The 23,182-nt window shown below is 37.2% G+C and overlaps 6 protein-coding genes across 7 annotated transcripts; 4 read left to right on the forward strand and 2 right to left on the reverse strand.

Annotated features, from left to right (window-relative positions):
• Positions 2,195–8,906, forward strand: LOC109851518 (kinesin-like protein KIN-5A). The gene is made up of 22 exons (XM_020421700.1): positions 2,195–2,304; positions 2,516–2,724; positions 3,062–3,191; positions 3,310–3,465; positions 3,552–4,025; positions 4,101–4,198; positions 4,289–4,445; positions 4,539–4,608; positions 4,699–4,775; positions 4,915–4,968; positions 5,046–5,126; positions 5,202–5,400; positions 5,491–5,666; positions 5,746–5,907; positions 5,999–6,106; positions 6,200–6,358; positions 6,445–6,528; positions 7,573–7,778; positions 7,858–7,959; positions 8,054–8,163; positions 8,243–8,394; positions 8,492–8,906. Exons 2-22 carry the CDS (start codon positions 2,552–2,554, stop codon positions 8,705–8,707), a joined length of 3,144 nt encoding a protein of 1,047 aa, XP_020277289.1. The 5' UTR covers positions 2,195–2,304; positions 2,516–2,551; the 3' UTR covers positions 8,708–8,906.
• LOC109822849 (GPI-anchored protein LLG1-like) lies at positions 9,484–11,436 on the reverse strand. Its single transcript, XM_020389110.1, has 3 exons — positions 11,092–11,436; positions 10,948–11,004; positions 9,484–9,969 (listed from the first exon to the last, which is right to left on the reverse strand). The coding sequence occupies exons 1-3, from the start codon at positions 11,174–11,176 to the stop codon at positions 9,605–9,607; spliced, it is 507 nt and encodes a 168-aa protein (XP_020244699.1). The 5' UTR covers positions 11,177–11,436; the 3' UTR covers positions 9,484–9,604.
• Positions 12,176–15,324, forward strand: LOC109820204. Its single transcript, XM_020386310.1, has 4 exons — positions 12,176–12,464; positions 13,566–13,741; positions 14,115–14,307; positions 14,870–15,324. Exons 1-4 carry the CDS (start codon positions 12,386–12,388, stop codon positions 15,067–15,069), a joined length of 648 nt encoding a protein of 215 aa, XP_020241899.1. The 5' UTR covers positions 12,176–12,385; the 3' UTR covers positions 15,070–15,324.
• LOC109821876 (glycine-rich protein A3-like) lies at positions 15,902–22,746 on the reverse strand. 2 transcript variants are annotated; one of them, XM_020388033.1, is made up of 3 exons: positions 22,672–22,746; positions 17,775–18,111; positions 15,902–16,529 (listed from the first exon to the last, which is right to left on the reverse strand). In XM_020388033.1, the coding sequence occupies exons 2-3, from the start codon at positions 18,085–18,087 to the stop codon at positions 16,252–16,254; spliced, it is 591 nt and encodes a 196-aa protein (XP_020243622.1). In that variant the 5' UTR covers positions 18,088–18,111; positions 22,672–22,746; the 3' UTR covers positions 15,902–16,251. The 2 variants fall into 2 exon arrangements, with proteins under 2 accessions (XP_020243622.1, XP_020243620.1); XM_020388031.1 differs by lacking the exon at positions 22,672–22,746 and adding an exon at positions 22,521–22,603 and having other exon boundaries at positions 17,775–18,113.
• LOC109821914 (zinc finger MYM-type protein 1-like) lies at positions 19,504–20,933 on the forward strand. The gene is made up of 3 exons (XM_020388071.1): positions 19,504–19,528; positions 19,847–20,314; positions 20,407–20,933. Exons 1-3 carry the CDS (start codon positions 19,504–19,506, stop codon positions 20,931–20,933), a joined length of 1,020 nt encoding a protein of 339 aa, XP_020243660.1.
• LOC109821915 lies at positions 20,979–21,617 on the forward strand. Its single transcript, XM_020388072.1, has one exon. The coding sequence runs from the start codon at positions 20,979–20,981 to the stop codon at positions 21,615–21,617; it is 639 nt and encodes a 212-aa protein (XP_020243661.1).

Below are 23,182 nucleotides of genomic sequence, written 5' to 3' on the forward strand. Positions count from 1 at the left end.
TGTTTAAGGTTTTGTCTGAATTCTTGTTTGTTGCCTGATTGGATTAGTTGGGGAACATATATGCTGATTGCAGTAATGTCGAATAGGAACCATGTGACGATTATTGAAGAAACCCATCTAGATGCTTTTTTTTTCTTTTTTTTCCCCAGTGCTTGCATCCGTTGAGTACACATTATTAGGAATATGCTAATTAAAGTAATGAGAAATTGTTCTTATGAGAAATTGTTCTTGATCATGAGCAGTTATGACGATTATTAAGGTTTTGTAGTTATAGAAGAAACCCATGTTAAGGTTTTGTCTGAATTCTTGTTTGTTGCCTGATTGGATTAGTTGGGGAACATATATGCTGATTGCAGTAATGTCGAATAGGAACCATGTGACGATTATTGAAGAAACCCATCTAGATGCTTTTTTTTTCTTTTTTTTTCCCCAGTGCTTGCATCCGTTGAGTACACATTATTAGGAATATGCTGATTAAAGTAATGAGAAATTGTTCTTATGTAAAGAGTTGAAGAATTTCAATACATAAGTAATACCCTTTTGTTTTTTTATTTATTATTGATTGATTTTGATCCTATGCTTGTGATGATCCTTGAAGAAACCCCAGGCCTTTTTTGGGCATTACCTTGATCATTGTTTCTTTGCCTGACTAGATTATTTGGTCGAATTTCCTATGCTTGTGCACGTCGAAACTGAAGGTTGATCCATGTAATCAAGCATGGTTGAGATACATTTTTCATATTATGATAATATAGATGAAAATCGGAGGATAATTCTAATGGATAAGAAAAATTATCTTTACTGCAGATTGTGAATCGATGGACTTTCTATGGGACGCATTTCACTGACAAGATTCATCACTACTTTAGCTACTTTAGCAGGTTGGCTTCGTTTTATTTCATGACATTGCAATGTACACTGATCAACTGGGATTATTTTCTTTGGTACATAAGAGGGTCTAAACGATGTTATCCTAATATTCTGAATTTGATTTTCGTGTGGTTGTTGTAGGGAGGTGAAGATTGACTTTGATATTGAGATGCTTTCTCGTGCACCCTATTCTGATAATCATGCACGATATATTTATTTCTCGAAGGAGTTATGAAGAAGATGCTGATGCAAAATATGGTTCTTTCAGCTCTGTAGGTGGAGCTTATTGCTTGTGACTATAAAAACAGCAAGCAATGTTTTATAGAAAATACTTTTGTTGATTGTTTCCTTGTTGTATTTGTAATGGTTGTGTGGTTTATGTTTTTACAAACTCCTTAAGGTTCAAGTGCATCTTTTGTATGTTATGAAATCTATTGCACACTCCACAGCCCCTTCCTTTGTTGTGTTTTCTCCTCTCTATTATACAATTGTTAACAATTTAACAGCCAATTTGGAACTATTTGAACATCTCAGTAATTTTAAAGTCTTCATAAGTCTGTTTACTATATGTCTTTATTCATTGTTATTATTATAATTTTAAAGTCACATTTCATATATGTTAATGGGAATATATAGAACTGTAATTAGATGTATGAATGATTAAATAATTATTGCAATTAAAAAATTTGTTAATCTAGCATAATAGTTAAAATAAATATCAAAATATTTTAAGATTGATTAATATTAATATTATTATATTATTTTTAATATTTATATTAAAATAATATTAAAAATTAATATTATTTTATATTATAACTATTATTTATTTAATCATTTGATGTTATATCAAGTTAAACTTGAATTTAATTGAGCTATAAATATAATATTATAAAAAGATGTCATACTAAAATTGTCCCACTCAAATTGTCCCATTACCCCATTTTACCCCACTTTATCCCACTCAATTATCCCATTGGGTAAAATTACCCCATTGGAACAATTTACCCCAAATTACACCAAATTACACCAACGAATAACCCCCCCTAAGAGAACTAGTCTCCATTCCTTCTCCCTATCTATTCAGCTAAAAATTCAAACAACAACCGCTCCCTTTCAATAATCATCATCTCCCTTTCCCCTCAAATATTAAAAATCCAAAAAAAAAATAAAAACAAAAGAAAAAAAAAATTAGCGCGACTCTTTCCAAGTTTTCAACGGTCGAATTCGTATCCCAACGGCTATAAACGCCGTCAAATTTTGGAACTCCCCGTCTCTTTAACGCCGTCTCCTGCCGTTTCGCTGTCTTTTAAGTATCAGCTCGTTCTCCCTCTCTCTCTTTGCGCATTCCGCTCTTTAATTACAAAAAAACTGACGAATTAAAACCCTAAAAAAACTCATCGTTGGTCGGCAGCCGCCGGCAGCTCCCAAATCACTGTAAGTCCAATCTGCAGTTTCCAAATTCTATCTCCTTGTCTTCTACAATTCACAGTAAAAAAAGAAAAAACCCCAAAAAAGGAAAGATTTTTATGATGCCCTCGGATCGATCGAGCAAAGCTAGGGTTTGTTTATCCTTTAGCGTTTGGGGTTGGGGTAAAAGTGCGAGTTTTGGTTCATTTTTTCAGTGAATTTTTGTTTTATTTTGCAGGAGAAGGGGCTCTTGTATCTGTTCTCGTATTCGAACATGGAGGGTTTTCAGAGGAGAGGAGGGGGAATGAACTCTTTGTCGCCGTTTCACACGCCGAAGTCGAGTGATAGAGCGGCGAGAGATTCGAGATCGAGCGATAGCAGCGGGAGTTCTGGGAGCAGGCATGATCGAGAGAAGGGGGTTAATATACAAGTTTTGCTGAGATGCAGGTAATTTTGTTTTGTTTTCTTTTTAAAATATCTTTCATGGTTTAATTTTGGCAATATGTTAGCTTTAGGTCTAAGTTCAGGATTTATTAAGTTAAGTGAGCTAAAGAGGAAAAGGTTTTGGATTAATCACATTTGAGAAAGTTGAAAGATTTGAGCGATGATATCAAGGAAAAAGGAGTCCTACAGTTTCCTTATCCTCTGGCTTTCTTTTCTTAATTTGAATGCCAATTAGATCATTGTAATGGAAAGAAGAGCAATTTCCCGACGCCTAAAATAGCTAGAATCGGTGCTTTCAGTTTTCGAGACTAATTTCCTGTGCTATTTCAAATAATATCAGGCCTTTAAGCGAGGAAGAGATAAAGGTGAACACTCCCGTGGTCATATCTTGCCACGAGAACAGGAGAGAAATCTCCGCCATTCAGAACATTGGTCATAAACAGATCGATAGAACCTTTGCCTTCGACAAGGTCTTATTTAGATCCGTTTCTTACAAATATCCTAATTTTACTCTTTTTTTTATTACTACTAAGCTATAATATTTGACTGGCTTGTGTAATAACTAATGTTTCCAAAAATCTTAAACAGGTTTTTGGGCCGACATCCCAACAAAAGGACTTATTTGATCACGCTGTCGCCCCTATTGTTAATGAGGTTTTAGAGGGTTACAATTGCACTATATTTGCCTATGGCCAAACTGGCACAGGAAAAACTTACACTATGGAAGGAGGGAGATTGGCGAAAGTAAGCCCAGTGATCATATCGTTATTAGTTGAATTCATAGAACTCTATTATATTTTACCTTAATGCGTTCTGGATTTTCATTGTAGAATGGAGAATTTCCTGAAGATGCTGGTGTTATTCCAAGATCAGTTCGACAAATCTTTGAGATACTCGAGGCTCAGAGTGCTGAATACAGCATGAAAGTCACATTTCTCGAGCTATACAATGAGGAGATAACTGATCTTTTGGCTCCTGAAGAATCGAAATTCTCAGAGGACAAGTCAAAGAAGCCTATAGCATTAATGGAAGACGGAAAAGGGGGAGTTTTTGTGAGAGGCCTTGAAGAGGAGATAGTTACTACTGCGAATGAAATATATAAGATATTGGATAAAGGTTCTTCAAAGAGGCGTACGGCTGAAACTCTGCTGAACAAACAAAGTAGCAGGTCTCACTCCATTTTTTCGATTACAATCCATATAAAAGAGTGCACTCCGGAGGGTGAAGAGATGATCAAATCTGGGAAACTTAATCTTGTTGATCTTGCTGGGTCTGAAAACATTTTGAGATCCGGGGCTAGAGATGTGAGTAGATTTACCCGTTTAATTTTCAAAGAGATGATAATTTGGGTGGGATGTGTATGACTTTTATTATTTCAGGGAAGAGCAAGGGAAGCTGGAGAGATCAATAAAAGCTTGCTCACTCTTGGTCGTGTTATAAATGCTCTTGTTGAGCATTCTGGCCACATCCCATACAGGTCCTTTGATTACTGATTAATTTCCAATTATTCCTGAAATTTATATGATGATTTGGCTTAATTTTGTATGTATCTTCGTTTGTATTCCAGAGATAGCAAATTGACAAGGTTATTAAGGGATTCTTTAGGAGGGAAAACAAAGACTTGCATCATAGCCACCATATCCCCTTCAGTTCATTGTTTGGAAGAGACACTGAGCACTCTAGATTATGCACACCGCGCAAAGAATATCAAGAATAAGCCAGAGGTGAATTAATGTGCTTCGAGCTGGTTAAAGGTTGAAAAGGAAATATTCCTAGGCTTCGCTTAGAACTAACGTTTTTTTCCTGTACTTTTCCAGGTTAACCAGAAAATGATGAAATCTGCACTCATCAAGGATTTGTACTCTGAAATTGACCGGCTTAAACAAGGTTCTAACTTCATCCTAGTTTAAACTTCATCATTGTATCTATATGGTAGAAGATGACATTAATGTAGGGTGTAAAATTTTCTCAAACCAGAGGTGTATGCTGCGAGGGAGAAGAATGGTGTATATATTCCAAGGGAACGGTATCTTCACGATGAATCTGAGAAAAAGGTAAGTAACTTTATCTCTTTACCCTAATAAGTATTGTAGTAAATTTATCTGACACACGAAAACAGTTACACGCATACACAAATACACGTAACATACCTTGAATTTACCTATTAAGCAGACATCTATTTCACTTTCTTAGGCCATGAGCGAGAAACTGGAGAGATTGGAGCTTGAAATGGAATTCAAGGACAAGGTAGTTTTCTGATCTATTGAACTGGATAGTATTATTAGTCACCGAGATTTCTAAATGTAAACCATCTTTTGGGACAGAAATTTGTTGAGCTTCAGGATCTCAATGATTCCGAGAAACACAAGAATGCAGATCTAAATGATAAACTTGAAAAGACTAGGGTAAGCACGTTAACATTTACCTTTGTCTGCTAAAGCCCTTGAATGAAGTTGAAATTTAACATATGCTATCTACAGAGGAAATTGGGAGACACCGAACACACATTATCTGATCTTGAACAAAGATACAATCAAGCTAACTCAACTATCAGAGAAAAGGAATATTTGATAACTAATCTCCAGAAATCAGAGAAAGCAATTGTTCAGCGTGCTCATGAGCTCCGATCTGAGCTAGAAAATGCAGTTGCCGATGTGTCTGGCTTATTTTCTAAAATTGGTCAGTGCATCTTCTGGAACTTGTCGCTTCAAAATAATACAAATATATTGCTCTCTTTTATTAACAGCTTCATCTCGGTTTGGCTTTCAGAACGAAAAGATACTATAGAAGATGGAAACAGAGCTTTGGTACAAAGATTTCGCGCTCAGTTATCTGAGCAGTTGGAACTCTTGCATAAGACTGTCTCAGCCTCTGTGACTCAACAATCGAACCAGTTGAAAGAAATGGAAGAGGAGATGCAATCTTTTGTTACCAGAAAGGCTGAGGTATTCTGTGAGACTTCAAATTTGTGGGAGATAGAGATTTTTGAACCCTAATTTTTTATTCTTTTCTTATCCTGTACAGGCTGCAGAACAAATTTGTGGGCGAATGGGAGCGCTTAAAGACATGTATGGTTCTGGAATCAGAGCACTAGATGATCTAGCTGAGCAACTCAATGTGAATTCTCAATCAACCTTAGAGAATCTGAACTCACAAGCAGTGATCCACTATTCTAATCTTGAGAAGGTGGGTGTTTACTATTTCGCCCTTCTCCTTTTGAAATGAAGTTTTTGAACTATAACTGTTAGATGTTGATCCTTTTTCTAACCTCGGACAGAGTTTCAAAGGTATTGCATTTGAGGCTAGTCAGTTGCTTGATGCGCTTCAGTGCAGTCTAGCCAATCAAGAGGACAAACTAGCAGCATTTGTACAGCAGCAACGAGTGGTTAGCATCAATGAGTTAAATAATAATAATAATAATAATCTTTCTGTTTATTGTTGTTGAGTTTTTTTTTTAATCTACTCTCATAAACAACAGGGACACCTAAGAACAGTGGAGACAACGCGGTCCATCTCGAAGATGACTACTAGTTTCTTCCAAACTTTGGATGTCCATGCATCAAAAGTAAGTAAGATTATGGAAGAATCACAGAATTTACAGGAGCAGCAGCTTTGTGAGCTTGAGATAAAGTTTGAGGTGACTCTTTTACCGTAATATACCTTTTAGGATACATAATACCTAATCTTACACTATTTTTACATCTCATTCTGTTGTATTTGTAGGAAACTGCTGCTAATGAGGAAAGGCAGTTGCTAGAAAAGGTAGCAGAGATGCTGGCCAGTTCAAGAGCCAGGAAGAAAGAAGTGGTGAGCATAATATAGTAATTGAATATGAAGTTAACAAATTACATCAAATCTAAGCTTGCTAATTAATTGAACTTCTATATGGCAAGCTAATTTGCATCGTTGAGCATAATATAGCAATTGAATATTAAGTCAACAAAAAATATATCAAATCTAAGGAAGTTTGCTTGTTAATTTGAACTTCTATAAGGCAAGCTAATTTGAATCGGGGAGCATCATATAGTAATTGAATATAAGTCAACAAAATATATAGCAGAGATGCTGGCCAGTTCAAGAGCAAGAAAGAAAGAAGTGGTGAGCATAATATAGTAATTGAATATGAAGTTAACAAATTACATCAAATCTAAGCTTGCTAATTAATTGAACTTCTATATGGCAAGCTAATTTGCATCGTTGAGCATAATATAGCAATTGAATATTAAGTCAACAAAAAATATATCAAATCTAAGGAAGTTTGCTTGTTAATTTGAACTTCTATAAGGCAAGCTAATTTGAATCGGGGAGCATCATATAGTAATTGAATATAAGTCAACAAAATATATAGCAGAGATGCTGGCCAGTTCAAGAGCAAGAAAGAAAGAAGTGGTGAGCATAATATAGTAATTGAATATGAAGTTAACAAATTACATCAAATCTAAGCTTGCTAATTAATTGAACTTCTATATGGCAAGCTAATTTGCATTGTTGAGCATAATATAGCAATTGAATATTAAGTCAACAAAAAATATATCAAATCTAAGGAAGTTTGCTTGTTAATTTGAACTTCAATATGGCAAGCTAATTTGAATCGGGGAGCATCATATAGTAATTGAATATTAAGTCAACAAAATATATAGGAATTGACTATTATTAAGTCAACAAAATATATAGTAGTTGAATATTAAGTCAACAAAAGACATCAAATCTAAGGAAGTTTGCTAGTTAATCTGGACTTCTATATGGCAGAGGTAATTTGAAATGGTGAGCATACTAACTGAATATGAAGTCAACAAAATAACTAATTTGAACTCCTATATGTCAAGCTAATTTGAAATTGTCCATGTTTAGGTTCAAGAGGCAGTCACTAATCTACACCTAAGTGCTGCTGATAGAGCCACTAATCTACAGTCAGAGATGAGCACTGCCTCCGAATTCACTTCTGCGGTAAGAAAAGAATGGACAACATACATGGAAGAAACTGAGAGCCACTACCTTGAGGACACTGCCTCGGTAGAAACTGGAAAACAAAACCTAGAAAAAAATCTTCAACAATGGTAAGAATTGACAGATGTCAAGGTTAAATTTTAACTATTTAATGGTACTAAAACAAATTTATTCTTATGAAATTTGCAGTATGGCAAAGACCACAACTTGTGCGGATCTATGGAGAACTGCTCAAGATTCTCTGCTTGAACTTGGAGAAGGATATGTAGCACAAATTGATTCTATTGTTAGGTAAACTATCTATTTTTGGCTGACAATCTGGCAGATAATTGCTATACTCAAGTTTTTCAGACAGAGCTGAATAGTATTTATTCATCATGTGCAGGACTGAAATTGAAACCAATCGGCAACTGCGTTCTAAGCTGTCTTCTGTTGCCTCTACTGCTCTAGATGATGTCGATATTGCAAACAAGGAAATCCTTTCCTCTATTGAACGTGAGTTCTACCCCAATCTTTATTCGTAAAATCTTTTTAGTACAAGTAATTTCATGACGTGAGAACATTTTTCCTTCAGGTTGTACACAACTCGACCGAGATGCACATGGCAATATTGATTCCATGATTGTTCCCTGTCGCGTGGAACTGAGAGACTTAAAGAGTGGGCATCATCACAAGATCACCGATATCTCAGAAAATGCAGAAAAATGTCTCGAAGTAGAATATAGGGTAAGCACATTGCATAATCTTCGCAAGTTGTGATGAGAAGTTTCAATATCTAACATTTTCTGCTCTTGTTGGTTTCTTTAAATCAAATTTTTTTCAGGTGGATGAACCATCTTGTTCAACTCCCAAAAGAAGGTCTATTAATTTACCGAGCACATCGGCTATTGAAGAGCTAAGAACTCCAGCATTTGAGGAGTTGCTAAAGTCATTCTGGGAACTGAACCCTTCCGCTTCAAAGCAAGCACATGGGGAAGCAAAACAATTTTCTGGAGCATTCGAGTCTCCCTCCAGAGTTCCTCTCACTGCCATAAACTAAGGAGGGGAAATTAATGAAGTTCGATATAACCAATGTATAATAGTACATATAATAGATAGGGTTCTGTCCTCAACCTATGTGATTCATTCTAAATTCTTTTAGATTAAACTGTCTGAAGAAATTATGGCTTATTATTAATGTAGCCTCACCGCGAGTTATGTATCTCTATCGTGCAGAGTTCAAGCTTATTTATTTTCAACAGAATGAGTTTTATTATTCAATTGTCCAATAAATTCATTATTGATTAAACTCAAGAAAAATGAGGCATGAATAATGGAAACTTAGACTGAGGAAGGAGGATCCTCTATTGGGAAAAGTATGAATGTACCGGGGTCCATGACATTAAATGTGCACCCAAATGATGTCAACCATTGTATCATTAGATTTGAGGTTCCTGCCCAGATCCAACTGTTGACATCCTTTGGGCGTACAATTTTCTATATTGATGTGGCAAACTTTCGATATATACATTTTATATTTTTGAGGAATACCTTTAAAACAACATGTGATGTGTTTGTTATGCACTCAGATTTATCCAGTACAGTGTGTTAGCAACTGCATGTGCATACTGAAAATATTATCAGGAAAATAGTGATGCTAAATTATTTGTAGTCATAAAAACTTGACAATGCATCGTATCTATGGTTGCAGTCAAGTAAAATGGATATGATGAAGAAACCCATTGTGCATTTTACAAGATAGTGTCTACAGCTGATTTGCAACTCTCACTATGTCAGGTTAAGCATCAAATGTTATGTATAAAAAATGACTAGTCATGAGCCAAAAAAATCAAATCTGAAAATAAATTTCATTGCCAAATAATTGTTTCAGCACAATACATATACACATTGAAATGTCAAGTCACCCATCAAATGATTATCCATTTGCAAGCAATCTTCAAGAGAAAAGAAACCCTAGAACAAGCGCCGATACAAGACCAATCTGAGGAAAGATCATCCTTGTAACATAAGCACCACTGGCATCAGCATCCTGAGCCGCCTTTGGAGACTCAGCAGGACAAACAAGCCCTATTTTATCTTCTTTGCACTCGCTAGCAAAGAGGCCAGGAGGATATTTACCATAAAGGTTTATGTAACTGAACATAGTCGAGGCACATTCATTTGTGACATCGTTGATCTCATCTGCATAAGGGCATGCAAAGTCTTTGAGAGCGTCGCAGCAGAGCTTAGCCGGGTATAGGGGTCCCTTGCATTTGCTTGTGATGATTGTGTAGTTCATGAACTCAAAGTTTACAGAGCAAGCTGCACAAATAACAGGGACATGAATTAATGGAGAAAGAAAATATTAAAACAAACTAGATGAACTAGATTGTTGTATATGTTATATAATACTTCACATAGCCTTTATATAACATTATCTATTTTGACATGGTAAGATGACTAATGGAAATGATGGTGTATAGCCAAGAATTTGTTTGAAACATCATTCTGAAACTACATATCTGTGGATAATATTCAGGTGTTGTGCATTTCCAATTGTGGGATATTGTTAATTTGTACATTTCACAGAATGATCGATAACAGATACAAGGATTTTAAAACATTTTTTGTACTGATCTCTGATTCTTCACAAAATTGAAAAAACAAAGTAGTAAAGAGTTTTACATTTCTAGACAAATTTGGTCACTTGTTGCTGGACACTCCGTATGAACACTGCTCATAATTTCCTTTAACATCTTGATTCTATAACCATTATACAATTGGAGATCAAAACAATTCACTTTATCTAGATGAAACAGGTAGATTAAGTACATGTTAAAAATATCTGAATGAACTTGAGGAGGGACAATTGAGAAAACCAATCAAATTTATACCTTTCTATGAAGAACTCTACTGTGTAATTTTATTTATTTTTTTTCTTCTAGTAACTTACCAAATGAAACAAAACCATTCTAACTTGGTTAACATCAATAAATAGAATTCACGGCAAATATTATTAGTAAGTAATCAAAATTCCCTTATCCAAATTATATAAGTTCCAGCAAGTTTCACAAAAAATTTACAAAATATCCACATAATCACGATTTTCTGCCCTCAAACATTAATTTGAATAAAATATCGGCATATCGACTTATCCAACACCTCCCAACATTTGCTAATTCAATAATGTATTTCAATAAAAATCAAACGCGCATCCAGGAAAGGGCAAATCAACCAAAAGCAATCAAAAGATTCGATTTTTCCCTCAAAGAACAGAAACAAAATGCCAGCTTTTCCTACATTTTCTCGTCTGCAGGAGATTCCGGCCGGTAGATCTCTGAGCTTGGAGCGCAGCATCTAGAACAACAAAACCGAAACGATTACAAACAAAACAGAAATTACAAAACGCCCCCCAAAAACAAACTATCGTTTTCAAATCGTCACCTGAGATGAAGGCGGTCGAGGCGGCGAGGCCAGCCGCTAGCACAAAGACAAGCACCTGGAGCAAGAATCGACCTTTGAGATCCATTGATCGTCGCTTCTAGGGTTTCTCTCTCTCTCCTCCCTCGAATTCAATGGCGGGTGAGAGAGAGGGGGGAGGATGAAGGGCAAAGAGGCCGAAGGAGAAAGAGAACTGGGTTCCTTTGGGGATTGAATTCCGCCGCAGAATTCGCGATTAAAATCGAGAACGTTGGAGACAGCGACAAATTGGGAGAGAGGACGCGGGTTTGGGGAGCTGGGAGGCGGTAACGTGGTCCGCAGGAGCATCTGAACGCGGGTAATGGTTGGCAGCTGATAACCGTTACGCGCCTGCTGGCAACGGTAGGTATCCTATATGAAATAAATAAGTAATGAAATAAAAATTTATAATTAATTCAGTAAAATCAATGAGGAGAAAATTGGAAACTATACATAAATTGAACATGTGGGTTGATCTATCGGTATGCTTGAACTAGTCTTTTACATTTTTCTCGTTTGCACAAAAATTTCAGTTCCTTTCGGTACATACATTTCAAATATTTATACTTTATAATTTCAGTCTATTTAAATATAAACTATTTGCCGCTCCTTTAAGGTGTGTGTATTGTATCCTATATATATATATCTAAATATTGACATAGTGAATAATGTGTCTTGAGTATAAGTTTTTAAGAATATTTTTGAGTTTTTAGTAAAAATTTTGACTGGATGCGGGAAAAAATAGGGTTAATTTCACAGAAGCCCCTTGAACATTAGGGAGTAGTGCACATGAACCCTCAAACTTTATTTTATTCACTTAACCCCCCTGAACTATGGGGGTCTCACAAATCCCTCGTGAACTTAGCTTATCCCACTTGACCCTCATGCCAGTAATTTGCAACTACTAGAGTTTTATCTAGTGGGAAAAAAACTCAAACATGGTTTACGTATAAATTTAAGATAAAATATAATTTGAATTATGAATTGCACTTCTTGTTATTTTCTTCAAAATAAATATCACTATAAAATAATAATAACAATAACAATACTAAAATATGAGTACCTTTGGTCTAGTTGGAAAGGATCTCTGATGAGCCCCCGGAGACCGTAGTGGACGATATCTCCCATTTGTTTGCATGCTCCGGGAGCGTTTTGGCCAACATTAAAATACTTATATTTATTTATTTATTTATCATCTATTGTTTTTCTCCCGTCGCCAGCGGGCCCCACCCAAAATCTCCCGATCGAAAACCCGTCAAGTGCCCGGACTCCGATCAAAATGAGCAGATCTCGACACTCACCGCGCTTGATCTCTCGCCTCCTCGCAGTCTTCAGCATCCTCTTCTCTTCGTTCCCCGGTATTGTTTTTTTTAAGGTTTCTATATAATGCCCACAATGTGTTTGATGAAATGCCTCGCTGAATATTGAACGATGCTGTTTGTTTTGTCAATTATTTTGAAAGGTTAACGTGTATATGAGATTGTACTGAGTGTTCCGTTCCTCGGTATTTTCTTTTTTCACGGACAATTTATTACGGAAAACTCTCATATGTGTTCATTGATCATTCATCGAACCAATGTCCTGCCTGTCTCACCCAGATTTTTTTAATTAGCTCTCAATTTGCTCATAGCTGCCCGGGTTTTGAAATCGCCCATATATTGCAGAGGATTAATAGGCACTTAGGATAACTCTCGGTCACTTCTTATCGTGAGAGTTTCTCTTCGTTCGTGTATTGCGGAGGATTAATTGGCTCCTAATCCCTAGTTTCTTTTTTTAAATTCGGTAAGATGGCTCTGGCGGCGGGATCTTGAACCATACTTCCTTTATTCCGATATTGCGTTCTCATCTTGACTAATTAGTGAGCTAATTGTGGGTTTACGCTTCTCATTGTTTTTCGTGCAACTTTTGAGTTCCCTTTGATGGAACATTCTCTCACGTTTTGTGGTATTTCTGATCCCTTAACGCTGCCCTTATTCGTCATGTGTCTATGTAGTTTTCCAGTGACAAGTCGACCATCACCTAGTCGCTTCAAGATCCATCACAAGCTGATAGTTTTTGTCACCCCCAGAAATTCATCAGATCAGCCTTTTCCCCCCCTTCATAATACTAGTCATTTTAGTGAGAAACTTGCTCTTGTTTTTGCCGGGGCTCATGCCCTACTTAGTTTCTTGAGTATCACGCTATCTTCTTTTGCACGCTTTCTTCTTATAGTAATAACCTTTGTTAACAATCCAGCCTTCCCATGGCTGCATAAAGTGCAGAGGAAAGATTTCTTCTTAGATTGTCATTACTATATTGCTCTTAATCTCTTTGTACCTTATGTATCATGCATGCATCAGTATGCAGGCGTTTACATGAAATCACTCTTTTCCTTTAGTTTATCACCTTTTCTTATTACTAGATTATTCGATACCTTTTTTCACACAGGAAATTCGCCCTTAAACAGATTGTCCTTGCAGGAGTTCTCTCGTCAAGAGTTGTAACCCTTGGTTCAATCGAAATCTTTAAAACTCATGAGTGGATTTCTCCCAAACCAACCGTTTATTTTTACTGTCAAGGGGAGAATAAGACAATCTTGCCAGATGTGAAGGAGAAAACTTTTTTGTACACTTTCAAGGGCGAAGAGTCTTGGCAGGTTAGTATGTTTCGTCTGCCCTGGATATCTAAGAATGTTTTGGCTTGCCTTATACGCAGTCCGCAAACGCATAACTCGTGTCCAGAGAATGCTTCTTGATTTGTTAAATTTTATTTTAATTTATTTTATTTCTGTTTTGTTTTGCTAGCATAAATCTTGAAACTGCTGTAGATGGCAGATTAGTCTATGTTATCATGAAAAGTAGTTTAACTGCGTAGCATTTTGAGTTTTCTAGAAGCATTTTCTGGAGGTTTTACTAAGATTCCCTGGTTTTGATGTGTGGAGGAAGTCATTATTACTAGACGCATTGACTATTGCTGCACTGTGATCTGAAAATGTATGGAGACTAATGGCACTAGTATCTTATTTTCAGCCTCTCACTGAACTGCCAGATAAGAAATGCAAGCGCTGTGGTTTGTATGAGATAAACAAGTTCCGAACTGATGATATATTTGATGAGTGGGAGCTTTGCCCTGATGATTTTGTTGATGGAAAATACATGCATTATAAGGAGAAAGAATTAAATGCCACATTCATATGTCCTGAGTGCAACGCGTCTACTATCAGTGAGTATCATTGAATTTCTTATTTTACAAACCTTCACTTCCGTGCCATCTGTAATTGTTAATGAATAAGGGGATAACTCCCAAATCTTTCTTTTAAATAAGCACGACGATCATTTTATTATTGGTAAAAAAGTACCTTGCTCTATAACTAGCCCTTCAGAAATATCTTCTCTGATGCCGACAGAAAGGCTTTTCTTTCTTTCTTTTTTTCTCTGAGAGATGTGGAAGTAGAAGTTCTATATAAATCCTCCAAAATATGTTATCTTTTAAGTACTATGGTATGTTATAACTTAAATGTATTTACACATGCGTATCTATCAGAAGACTAGTGGTGTACAATTAGTTTTGTCTGAAAGCAGGTCATCTGCTATAGATTCTCGTAGGCCAACTCCAAAACATTTGCTCTTTCTTGTTCTCTCTTAACTATATGATTTCAGTTTTGAGGCAAATATACTTCGCGTCATTTTTTTCTAGTACTGTATATCTTTCTCGTGTGTAGCTTTAATTTCTGAACTCGAGATACACTTGATATATAAGACTGACGTAATTGTGTTGTTCACAGGCTCTATCATAGAGAGAGCGGAGAAGAAACTGAATATTAGTCTTGCAGTAATCATCGGTATATTGGTTTCAGCCGTAGTTGTTGCTGGAGCTCTGGCCTTGCATAAATATTGGAAGAAGAGAAAGAGGCAACAGGATCAAGCACGATTCTTGAAGCTCTTTGAAGAATCTGATGACCTTGATGATCTCAATGATTTTTGAGTTTTCAGTTCACAAGCTACATGGCACCACCGCCTTTCTTGTACCATTATAAATGTATAAAGATATCATCTTGCAACTATCTCACAAGATTTTGACTATGACACTCAGTTTTTGAATTGTACGATTACGATTTCTTGCAGTGTTTCTTGCAGTAAATCATCGTGCTTCAAAAACTTTACTGTTGCACATTAGAAAATCCAGGCTTTTCAGTGCCCCCCTTGAGAATGGCATCAATAACATAGTATTGCTTCCGTCTATGTTGCCTCATCATAGCAACAGCTCAGTATTTGTAAATTGCTACAAAATCTTAATTGTTCAGACTTCCTTTCTATATGCAGCAAATAGAGGTGAGAAAATATAACATGCTGTGGATTTCGGTCACTATATAGTTTTCGATAAGGAGCAAAATACCATTAACACACTGCGAAAAAAACGAAGAAACCAAATTACGAAATTTAACATCGCATGTTATCACTGCTAGAATCTGTGGGTAACAATAGATTACAAGCATCAACTTTGCAGAAGACATGTCACTAAAAAAGGATTCATCGGCTCCGAGAAACATCATACTACAAGAACCCATAGGTAAAGGTTAATATCAACTGTGCACAAAATACATAAGATCGCCAGAAAATTTTCAATAGCCACAGAGAACTGTGCTATTATTAAAACCGCAGGCAATAATAGATTGCAAATATCAACTTTACGAGATACATAGTATCACCAGAAAATTTCAGTGACCCAGAGAAACATCATACACCGGCAATAACATATATCTACACCGGCAATAATAGATATCAACTATACAGAATACATACCCAAAGAAACAGCATGCCACAGAAACATTATACATCAACATTACAGAATACATAATATCACCAGAAAATTCAACAGTGCAGGGAAACATCAAATTACTAGAATCCACAGACAATAATATGATCTCAAATATCAATTTACATAACGCATCATATGACTAGCAAACTCAAAGATTACCATAATCAGCAGTGCAAATCTTGCCAAAGCTCAAAATAAAAATCGCAACTGCACAAGGAAACCAGAATCCACAGACCATTATGAGGTCACAAATCTATGACCATTACCAACAATAAGGCTGCCCATATACTAGAGGGCCAAAAGAATTTAATCAGCATTACCAAGCCACCCATCAAACTTTTTCTAGTTTCACTTCCACTTCCTGAACTTGCCACCAAACCTGTGCTTTCCTCCAAACCTGTGCTTACCAAACATCCCATGCTTTCCAAATTTTCCATGCTTAAATTTTCCGTGGTGATGCTTAAACTTACCATGGTGCCCAAATCCATACCCATGGTGGCCATATCCATGCCCGGGGTGCCCGTGGTGCCCGTGAGAGAGATGGTGGGCCCCATAAGCAGCAGCTGCAGCAGCAGCACCCCCAGCTAGCAAGGGCGCCATACCTCCCATGCTGCTGGATCCATGCCCTGAAGAAAACATAGCGCAATAAATATTCGAGGCCCCAGATATGCATAACCCAAATTATGGTCTTTCTTTCAAAAGCGAAACAGGAAAAAAACAGGTATTAACGGTGATAGAAGGAATGAACTAAATAAATTTAAATGTGATCCTATATTTTCCTCAAATGCGAGGAAGTGAGGAAGATGTAAATGATGAACTACATCATGTTTTCCATTTATATGAGAATCTTATGAATTAGTTCATCATCAACCAGCCAGCTTTTCTGAATTGATTTTTCATCTTAGATCACAATCGTCATCTAGAGGCCTAGGAAGATGCCAGTGTTATCAATGCGCGAGGCGCAATGCGGGGCGCAAAGCATCTTTATGCGCACATGCACAAGGCACAACGCGATGTGCGCGCCCGAGTGATGCGAGGCGCACACCGCCCACATAATTTTTCTAAATATATAATCAAGCGCGAAAGAACATGTTTTAAGAATTCGCATGAAAAATGTCATGATAAATAATATCTTACTACAAAATCATAATATAATGCCTTAATTTCTAATGCTAACACCCAACATAGTAACAAAATTCATAAATTTTCAAATCAAATGTTAAATCAAGACTAATATCCAAGCAAAGGATTAGTAATGGTCCTCAATTGAAGGCTACTAAAAAGGCCTAATGGATTTATTTTGCTTTTTGGAATATGGATATCAAGTATAAAGACTCGATTGAAATGTTAACAAACAAAACTATATGAGAATATGTACTACATGCACCATACACAAAGTAAAGATGTACGCGAGGCGCAAAAGATGCTGCTGCATCAGAAGTGGGGTATTTCGTCACCGCTCCGCATCATAAGGCGCATGAGGCGCAGTGAGGCGCACGCCTTTGAAAATACTGGAAGATGCCACCAAATTGAAGTGCAAAAGGATGTGCATAGCATTTAGCAGTTAATGAGATAATGAATCAACAATGAATTTAATTTAATTTGAAACCCATAATACTTCTATAAGCAAATCCTAGTTAATGTTCATGTATAAATTTCTTTAGAGAGTGTGAGATTTCTTTTATTTAAGGTATTCAATTCTGTAAACTCATATAAATAGGCATGCTACTCAAATATAGGGTCCTTAATTCAGACAATCAACATAAATCACAAAATTATTAAGACTTCTTAACACATGCAACCTCTTAAAAAACATACTAAATAGATCAGTGCGACCAATTCAAGGAAATATTGTAATATAATGCACATACCATGGTGTGATGGAGCTGATGGGTAACCAGATGGTTGATAACCAGCTGGCGGGTATCCTGAAGGTGGGTATCCACCAGCTTGTGGATAACCTGAAGGTGGGTATCCTGACGGTGGATAGCCTGATGGTGCATACCCATGCGAAGGAGGATAAGCCCCCGGAGCAGGAGGATATCCTTGCGGTGGATAGGCCCCGGGTGGTGGGGGATACCCACCATATTGTCCCGGTGGGTAACCACTACCACCCATTCCATGGGCCAAGTTAGAGAAAAATCCCCTGTCCCTAGCGTCATCATGATTGTCTCCACCCCCCATTTTTCTTCAAAGAAATTAGTAGCTCTACAAAAAATCAAGAGAACATCAACACATGATTTCAAATGGAAAAAACCCAACCATAACACAAAGAATAGAAATCAGACACCAATTGCAAGAATGTTGCAGAATACATAATACAATTTATTCATTCTGTTATGAAGCTGTATGAACATCTCTTAAGCCCACCAAAAACGTACAAAGATACACATTGGCTGAAATTAAATTTCTTTTCCTTCCGATCTTTTAACTGATTACAGCTTAAATATATGTTTTGTCAAGTTAACAGTGCAGTGAAGTGTCACTGGCCGTCATAATGCTATTTACATATTTTTAAAATAGAAATGTAACTATCACATAAGAAAAACACGTTAAATAGGACCAAGGGTATACTGCAAAACAAGGGCGTAGCTGTATAGGACTTGCCCTGGGCAGCTGCCCAGGGCAAGAAAATGAATTTTTTTTAATACCCCTAGTCTCTGACCCTCTCTCAGTCTCACCCGCGACCTTTTGGATCCAACTTCCAAGCGCTTCGCCGAATAGCCGAGCAAGCCCTCCGCCCTCGACCGCTCGATGCGGCTCCTCATACATCTCTCTGATCGCCATCATTTCTCTTTCTCATCTCGTCGATTCTCGCCAGCTCGCCGAGCAAGCCCTAATCCTCTCTCTCATCTCGCCGATTCTCGTCAATTCTCTCCGTGATCGAGCTCACAATCTCTCAGCGAGCACACGATCTCTCACAGCGTTCTGAAGTGGAGGCAGATGACCCTTGTGTTTGTGCCTCAACGCCAATCCCAAGCTCTCCAACAACCGCCCCGACCAAATCCTCGTCGTCGCCGACTCGCCAACGTCCTCCTCGCCTCCCAGCGTCGCGTCAACAACCACCTCGACTGGTACGCCCTCTTGAGCCTCCTCCAGCTCCCTCACCCTCCCCCTAACCCTAGCTCTAACGATTCCAACAACTATTTACTCAAATGCCACTAACGAAGAGATCTCTTTTCAAATTGATGGTTATCTAGGTAGTCATTAGCAATTTTGATATCCTAATTATAATCTTTTAATATGCTTCTTAATGCATGCAATCAAGTTAATATCCTAATCACAATCTATTAAAATTTGAAGCTAAAATGTTTAGAAAGGGAATGAAAACTTTATTTTTATTTTATTCCAAAAAAGACATTATTGGAGCCTCAGGCGAGGCACCGCCCACGGAGCCAACGGTTAATGATAAAGAAGAAGAGCAACATCCTCCGAAAATTCAAAAGATAAAGGATATCGTATCTTATGATCCAGGATTATGTCAAGCAATGAAGAAATATCCATATAAAGAACAAGATGAGGTTCGACGTCGTTACATAGCAATAGGGCCATGCCACCTTCGAGAATATCCAAGAAATGAAGACGGACGTAGCTTTCGACATGATTGGTTCAAGACTTATGCTTGGTTAGAATATTCTGAAACAACTGACCGTGCCTATTGCTTTCCTTGTTTTCTTTTTGAGAGCAATTCCTCCCAACAACATAAACAAGAAGCTTGGACTTCGAAAGGATTTAATAGTTGGAAGAGAGCTGGAGGAAAAAATAGTCATTTTCGAGTGCATGAAGGAGAAACAGGATCAATACATCAAAAAAATGTTTTAATGCTTGATGCTTTGAAAAAGCCATATCAAACATTAAGAAACATTTTACCTTCCAAGATGAAGCTGAAATAAAGAAAATTGCTTGCGTGTTGTCACTACGATTAATGCTATTCGTTGGCTAGCATGTCAAGGATGTGCTCTTCGAGGGCATGATGAATCTCTTGATTCAGCAAATTGTGGAAACTTTATTGAATTGCTCAAGTATAGTGCAACTCTTAATGCGCAAGATGCAGAGGTTATCTTAGAAAATGCTCTCGGGAATGCCAGTTATACTTCACCGATAGTTCAAAATCAGATTATGAAAATTATGGGTGACTTGGTGAGGAAAAAGATTTGTGAAGAAATTGGTGACTTTAAGTTTTGTATTTTAGTTGATGAATCTCGAGATGAATCCAATTGTGAGCAAATGGCTATTGTGTTAAGATTTGTTGATGCAGATGGTTTTATTAGAGAGAGGTTTTTTGATGTAATAGGGGTTGAAGACACTACCGCACAAACTCTCAAAAAGATGTGTTCACTTTATGATCGTAATGGATTGCTTGTACAGAATATAAGAGGACAAGATTATGATGGGGCTAGCAATATGCGAGGCGATGGAGTGGGTTACAAAGTTTATTTTTGCAAGAATGTCCATATGCATACTATGTTCATTGCTTTGCCCACTGCTTACAACTTGCACTAGTTGCAACATCAGGCGAATTATCTGGCATTGAGTTATTCTTTCAAATGTTGAATTGCATTGTGAATTTGGTTCGTGTTTCCCCTAAACGGAATCAACAACTAAGAGCTGCACAAATGGAAGAAGTTAAAAATTTGATGGAAAGAGGTGAATTACAAACAAGTACTGGAGGTAATCAGCAGGCTACTTTGAGACAACCTACTTCTACCCGTTGGGGCTCACACTATTCTTCTGCTTGTAGTTTGCTTGGTTTGTATAAACCCGTGTGGAAAGTTCTTGGTATTATAAAGGCAAATGGGTTGAATAGAAAAATCCGTGCAGAAGCTAGTGGTGGGTTTACTACAATTGGTTCATTTGACTTTGTTTTTAACTTACATTTAATGGTTGAAATAATGAGAGTAACAGAAGTACTTTGTCAATCGCTGCAAAGAAAAGATCAAGATATTTTAACTGTTATGGATTCTATCTCTATCACAAAAACTCTTCTCTGTGAGTTGAAAAATGATCACAAATGGCAAAATTTTCTATAGTCTGTAGTATCCTTTTGTATAAAACATGAAATTGATATACTCGATATGAGTTCTCGTTATGTGAAGGGCACAAGTCGTTCTTGTCAACAGAGTGATGAAATTACAATTGAGCATCATTATCGCTTTGATATATTATATGAAGTTGTTAACACACAAGTGATGGAGTTAAGTGAAAGATTCTCCGATAGAGCAGTAGAACTTCTAAGTCTTAGCTCTGCTTTGGATCCAAAAGATTCTTTCAAATCATTTAAAGTTGATGACCTTTGCAAGCTTGCGAAGAAATATTATCCCCAAGATTTCAGTGAAATGGAGATTAATTATCAGCTGAGGCATCAATTGCAACATTATGAGCATGATATGCGGTGTGATCCTGATTTTCAAAATATTACTACACTCTCAAGATTATGCCAAAAGCTGGTAAGTAAAGGAAAATCCAAAAGGTATCCTCTTATTGATAGGTTGATTCGGCTCGTGTTGACTCTTCCTGTTTTGACTGCAAGCACGGAAAGAGCATTTTCGGCAATGAAACTCATAAAAATATCATTGCGTAACAAGATGGGAGATGAATTGCTTGCTAATAACATGATACTTTATATTGAAAAAGAAATTACTTCCAGCCTCGACACAGAAGAAATGGTAGAGGAGTTTGATTCACGACATACTCGTAGAGCTCGACTTAGATAGATACTTTTGTTTCTTGTGTATCTCATATTTTGAATGTGTATGATACAACTTTGTCTTTTTTATCAATATCTAATCAAAGCACTCTTAGTTTGTTTAATTTTCTTTTGCTTTGTTATTTTTTCGCCCAGGGTAAAAAAAATTCCTGGCTACGCCACGTCGCCACTACTGCAAAAGAAGAATATCACATCACAACTTGCCTCCAGCATCACAGCGGCTTGCTGCACCCACACCCAGTAAAGTTTTAATAAACAGATTTATATCAAATGGCAAAAACCTAAGCAATATATGCTTCAATTTATCCATTGTCTTATTGTTTGCGCCCCTAATATAAACTATTGAGATGTCCTTATTGAATATATACTAACAAAAAATGGTAACTTGGAACCAGGAAAAAAGCATAACGTATCAAACTTGTATTGCCACAAGAGAGAATCAATGAGGTAGCCATCAATTCTTTGCCAAAATTTGACCGAACTTGCATTTTAGATGTCTGCTGACCATCAAAGAATCAACATGCCAAAGAATTCAGAGACCACCACTATGATTCTTGATCAATCGTAACATGATGAACCAAAATCCAAATATAAAATAAGAATTAATTAACATCCTATCTACTCACCCAGATTTTCAACAGATTACTCTACAATTAACAAATCAAGCACGAAATCCAAGCATTCTTCAGACTAAAGCCCCATCCTAACACGGAAATTTCTTAAAAACATTGCATCATGTATCTGTCCCAAACATGGAACTAAAGAACCCTAGAGAGCCCAAAACAATTTAATTCCACGGGAATCGATCGAGAAATTTAACTAACTACAAAACCTAGACAGCGGAATCGCGATTTAGCATGAAATTCAACAGAAATATAGCGGGGAATTTTGAGAAACCCTAGCGCTTACCTTTTTTCTTTTGGGAGCCGATGAACCCAAAAAAAAAAATCCCCAAAAACTCGATCTTTGAAGCGCGCAGTTAATAGGAAGAAAGAGATCATAAGAAAGCGCGTTATATTAAGTTGCGAGGAGACGAGGGGGATCAGGACACGTGTGCATACCTTTGTTGCGAAGCGAACGCTAACGTTCACCGACAGGGCTCTGACTCGTGAGCATCTGTCACGGTTCCGACTCGTGAGCATCTATCACGGTTCCTTATTAGATGTCTCTTGTTGCAAGTCAAAAGATTTGGTATTGGCCAACAAAGAAAAATAATTTAGGGATCCAAAATTATTGGGCCTACGTGGGACAGGTGAGGTGTCGGCTCCCGGTGATGCACAGTGCATCACGGGACAAGGAGCCGACACCTCACATGTCTCACGTAGGGTCTCATGTTTTGGGGTCCCTATAGCACCACCCGCTAACAAATATTTGACGTTGTATCCGGGAGTACACCAATAACATTTGTTAGAGAACATGCACCGCGGATCACATCAGAAGCTACGGATCTGAGCCACGACCTATCGCTTTCATACGGACGGTTCTGATAGATAGAAAGATTATTCGAGAATGTGAATAGTCAACGGTGATATTATGATCGTGCACATACGCAGACCGCATAGAAAGAATGTT

Source organism: Asparagus officinalis, chromosome 8, assembly GCF_001876935.1.
Source record: "Asparagus officinalis chromosome 8, Aspof.V1, whole genome shotgun sequence".
In the NCBI taxonomy this organism is placed as follows: domain Eukaryota; kingdom Viridiplantae; phylum Streptophyta; class Magnoliopsida; order Asparagales; family Asparagaceae; genus Asparagus; species Asparagus officinalis.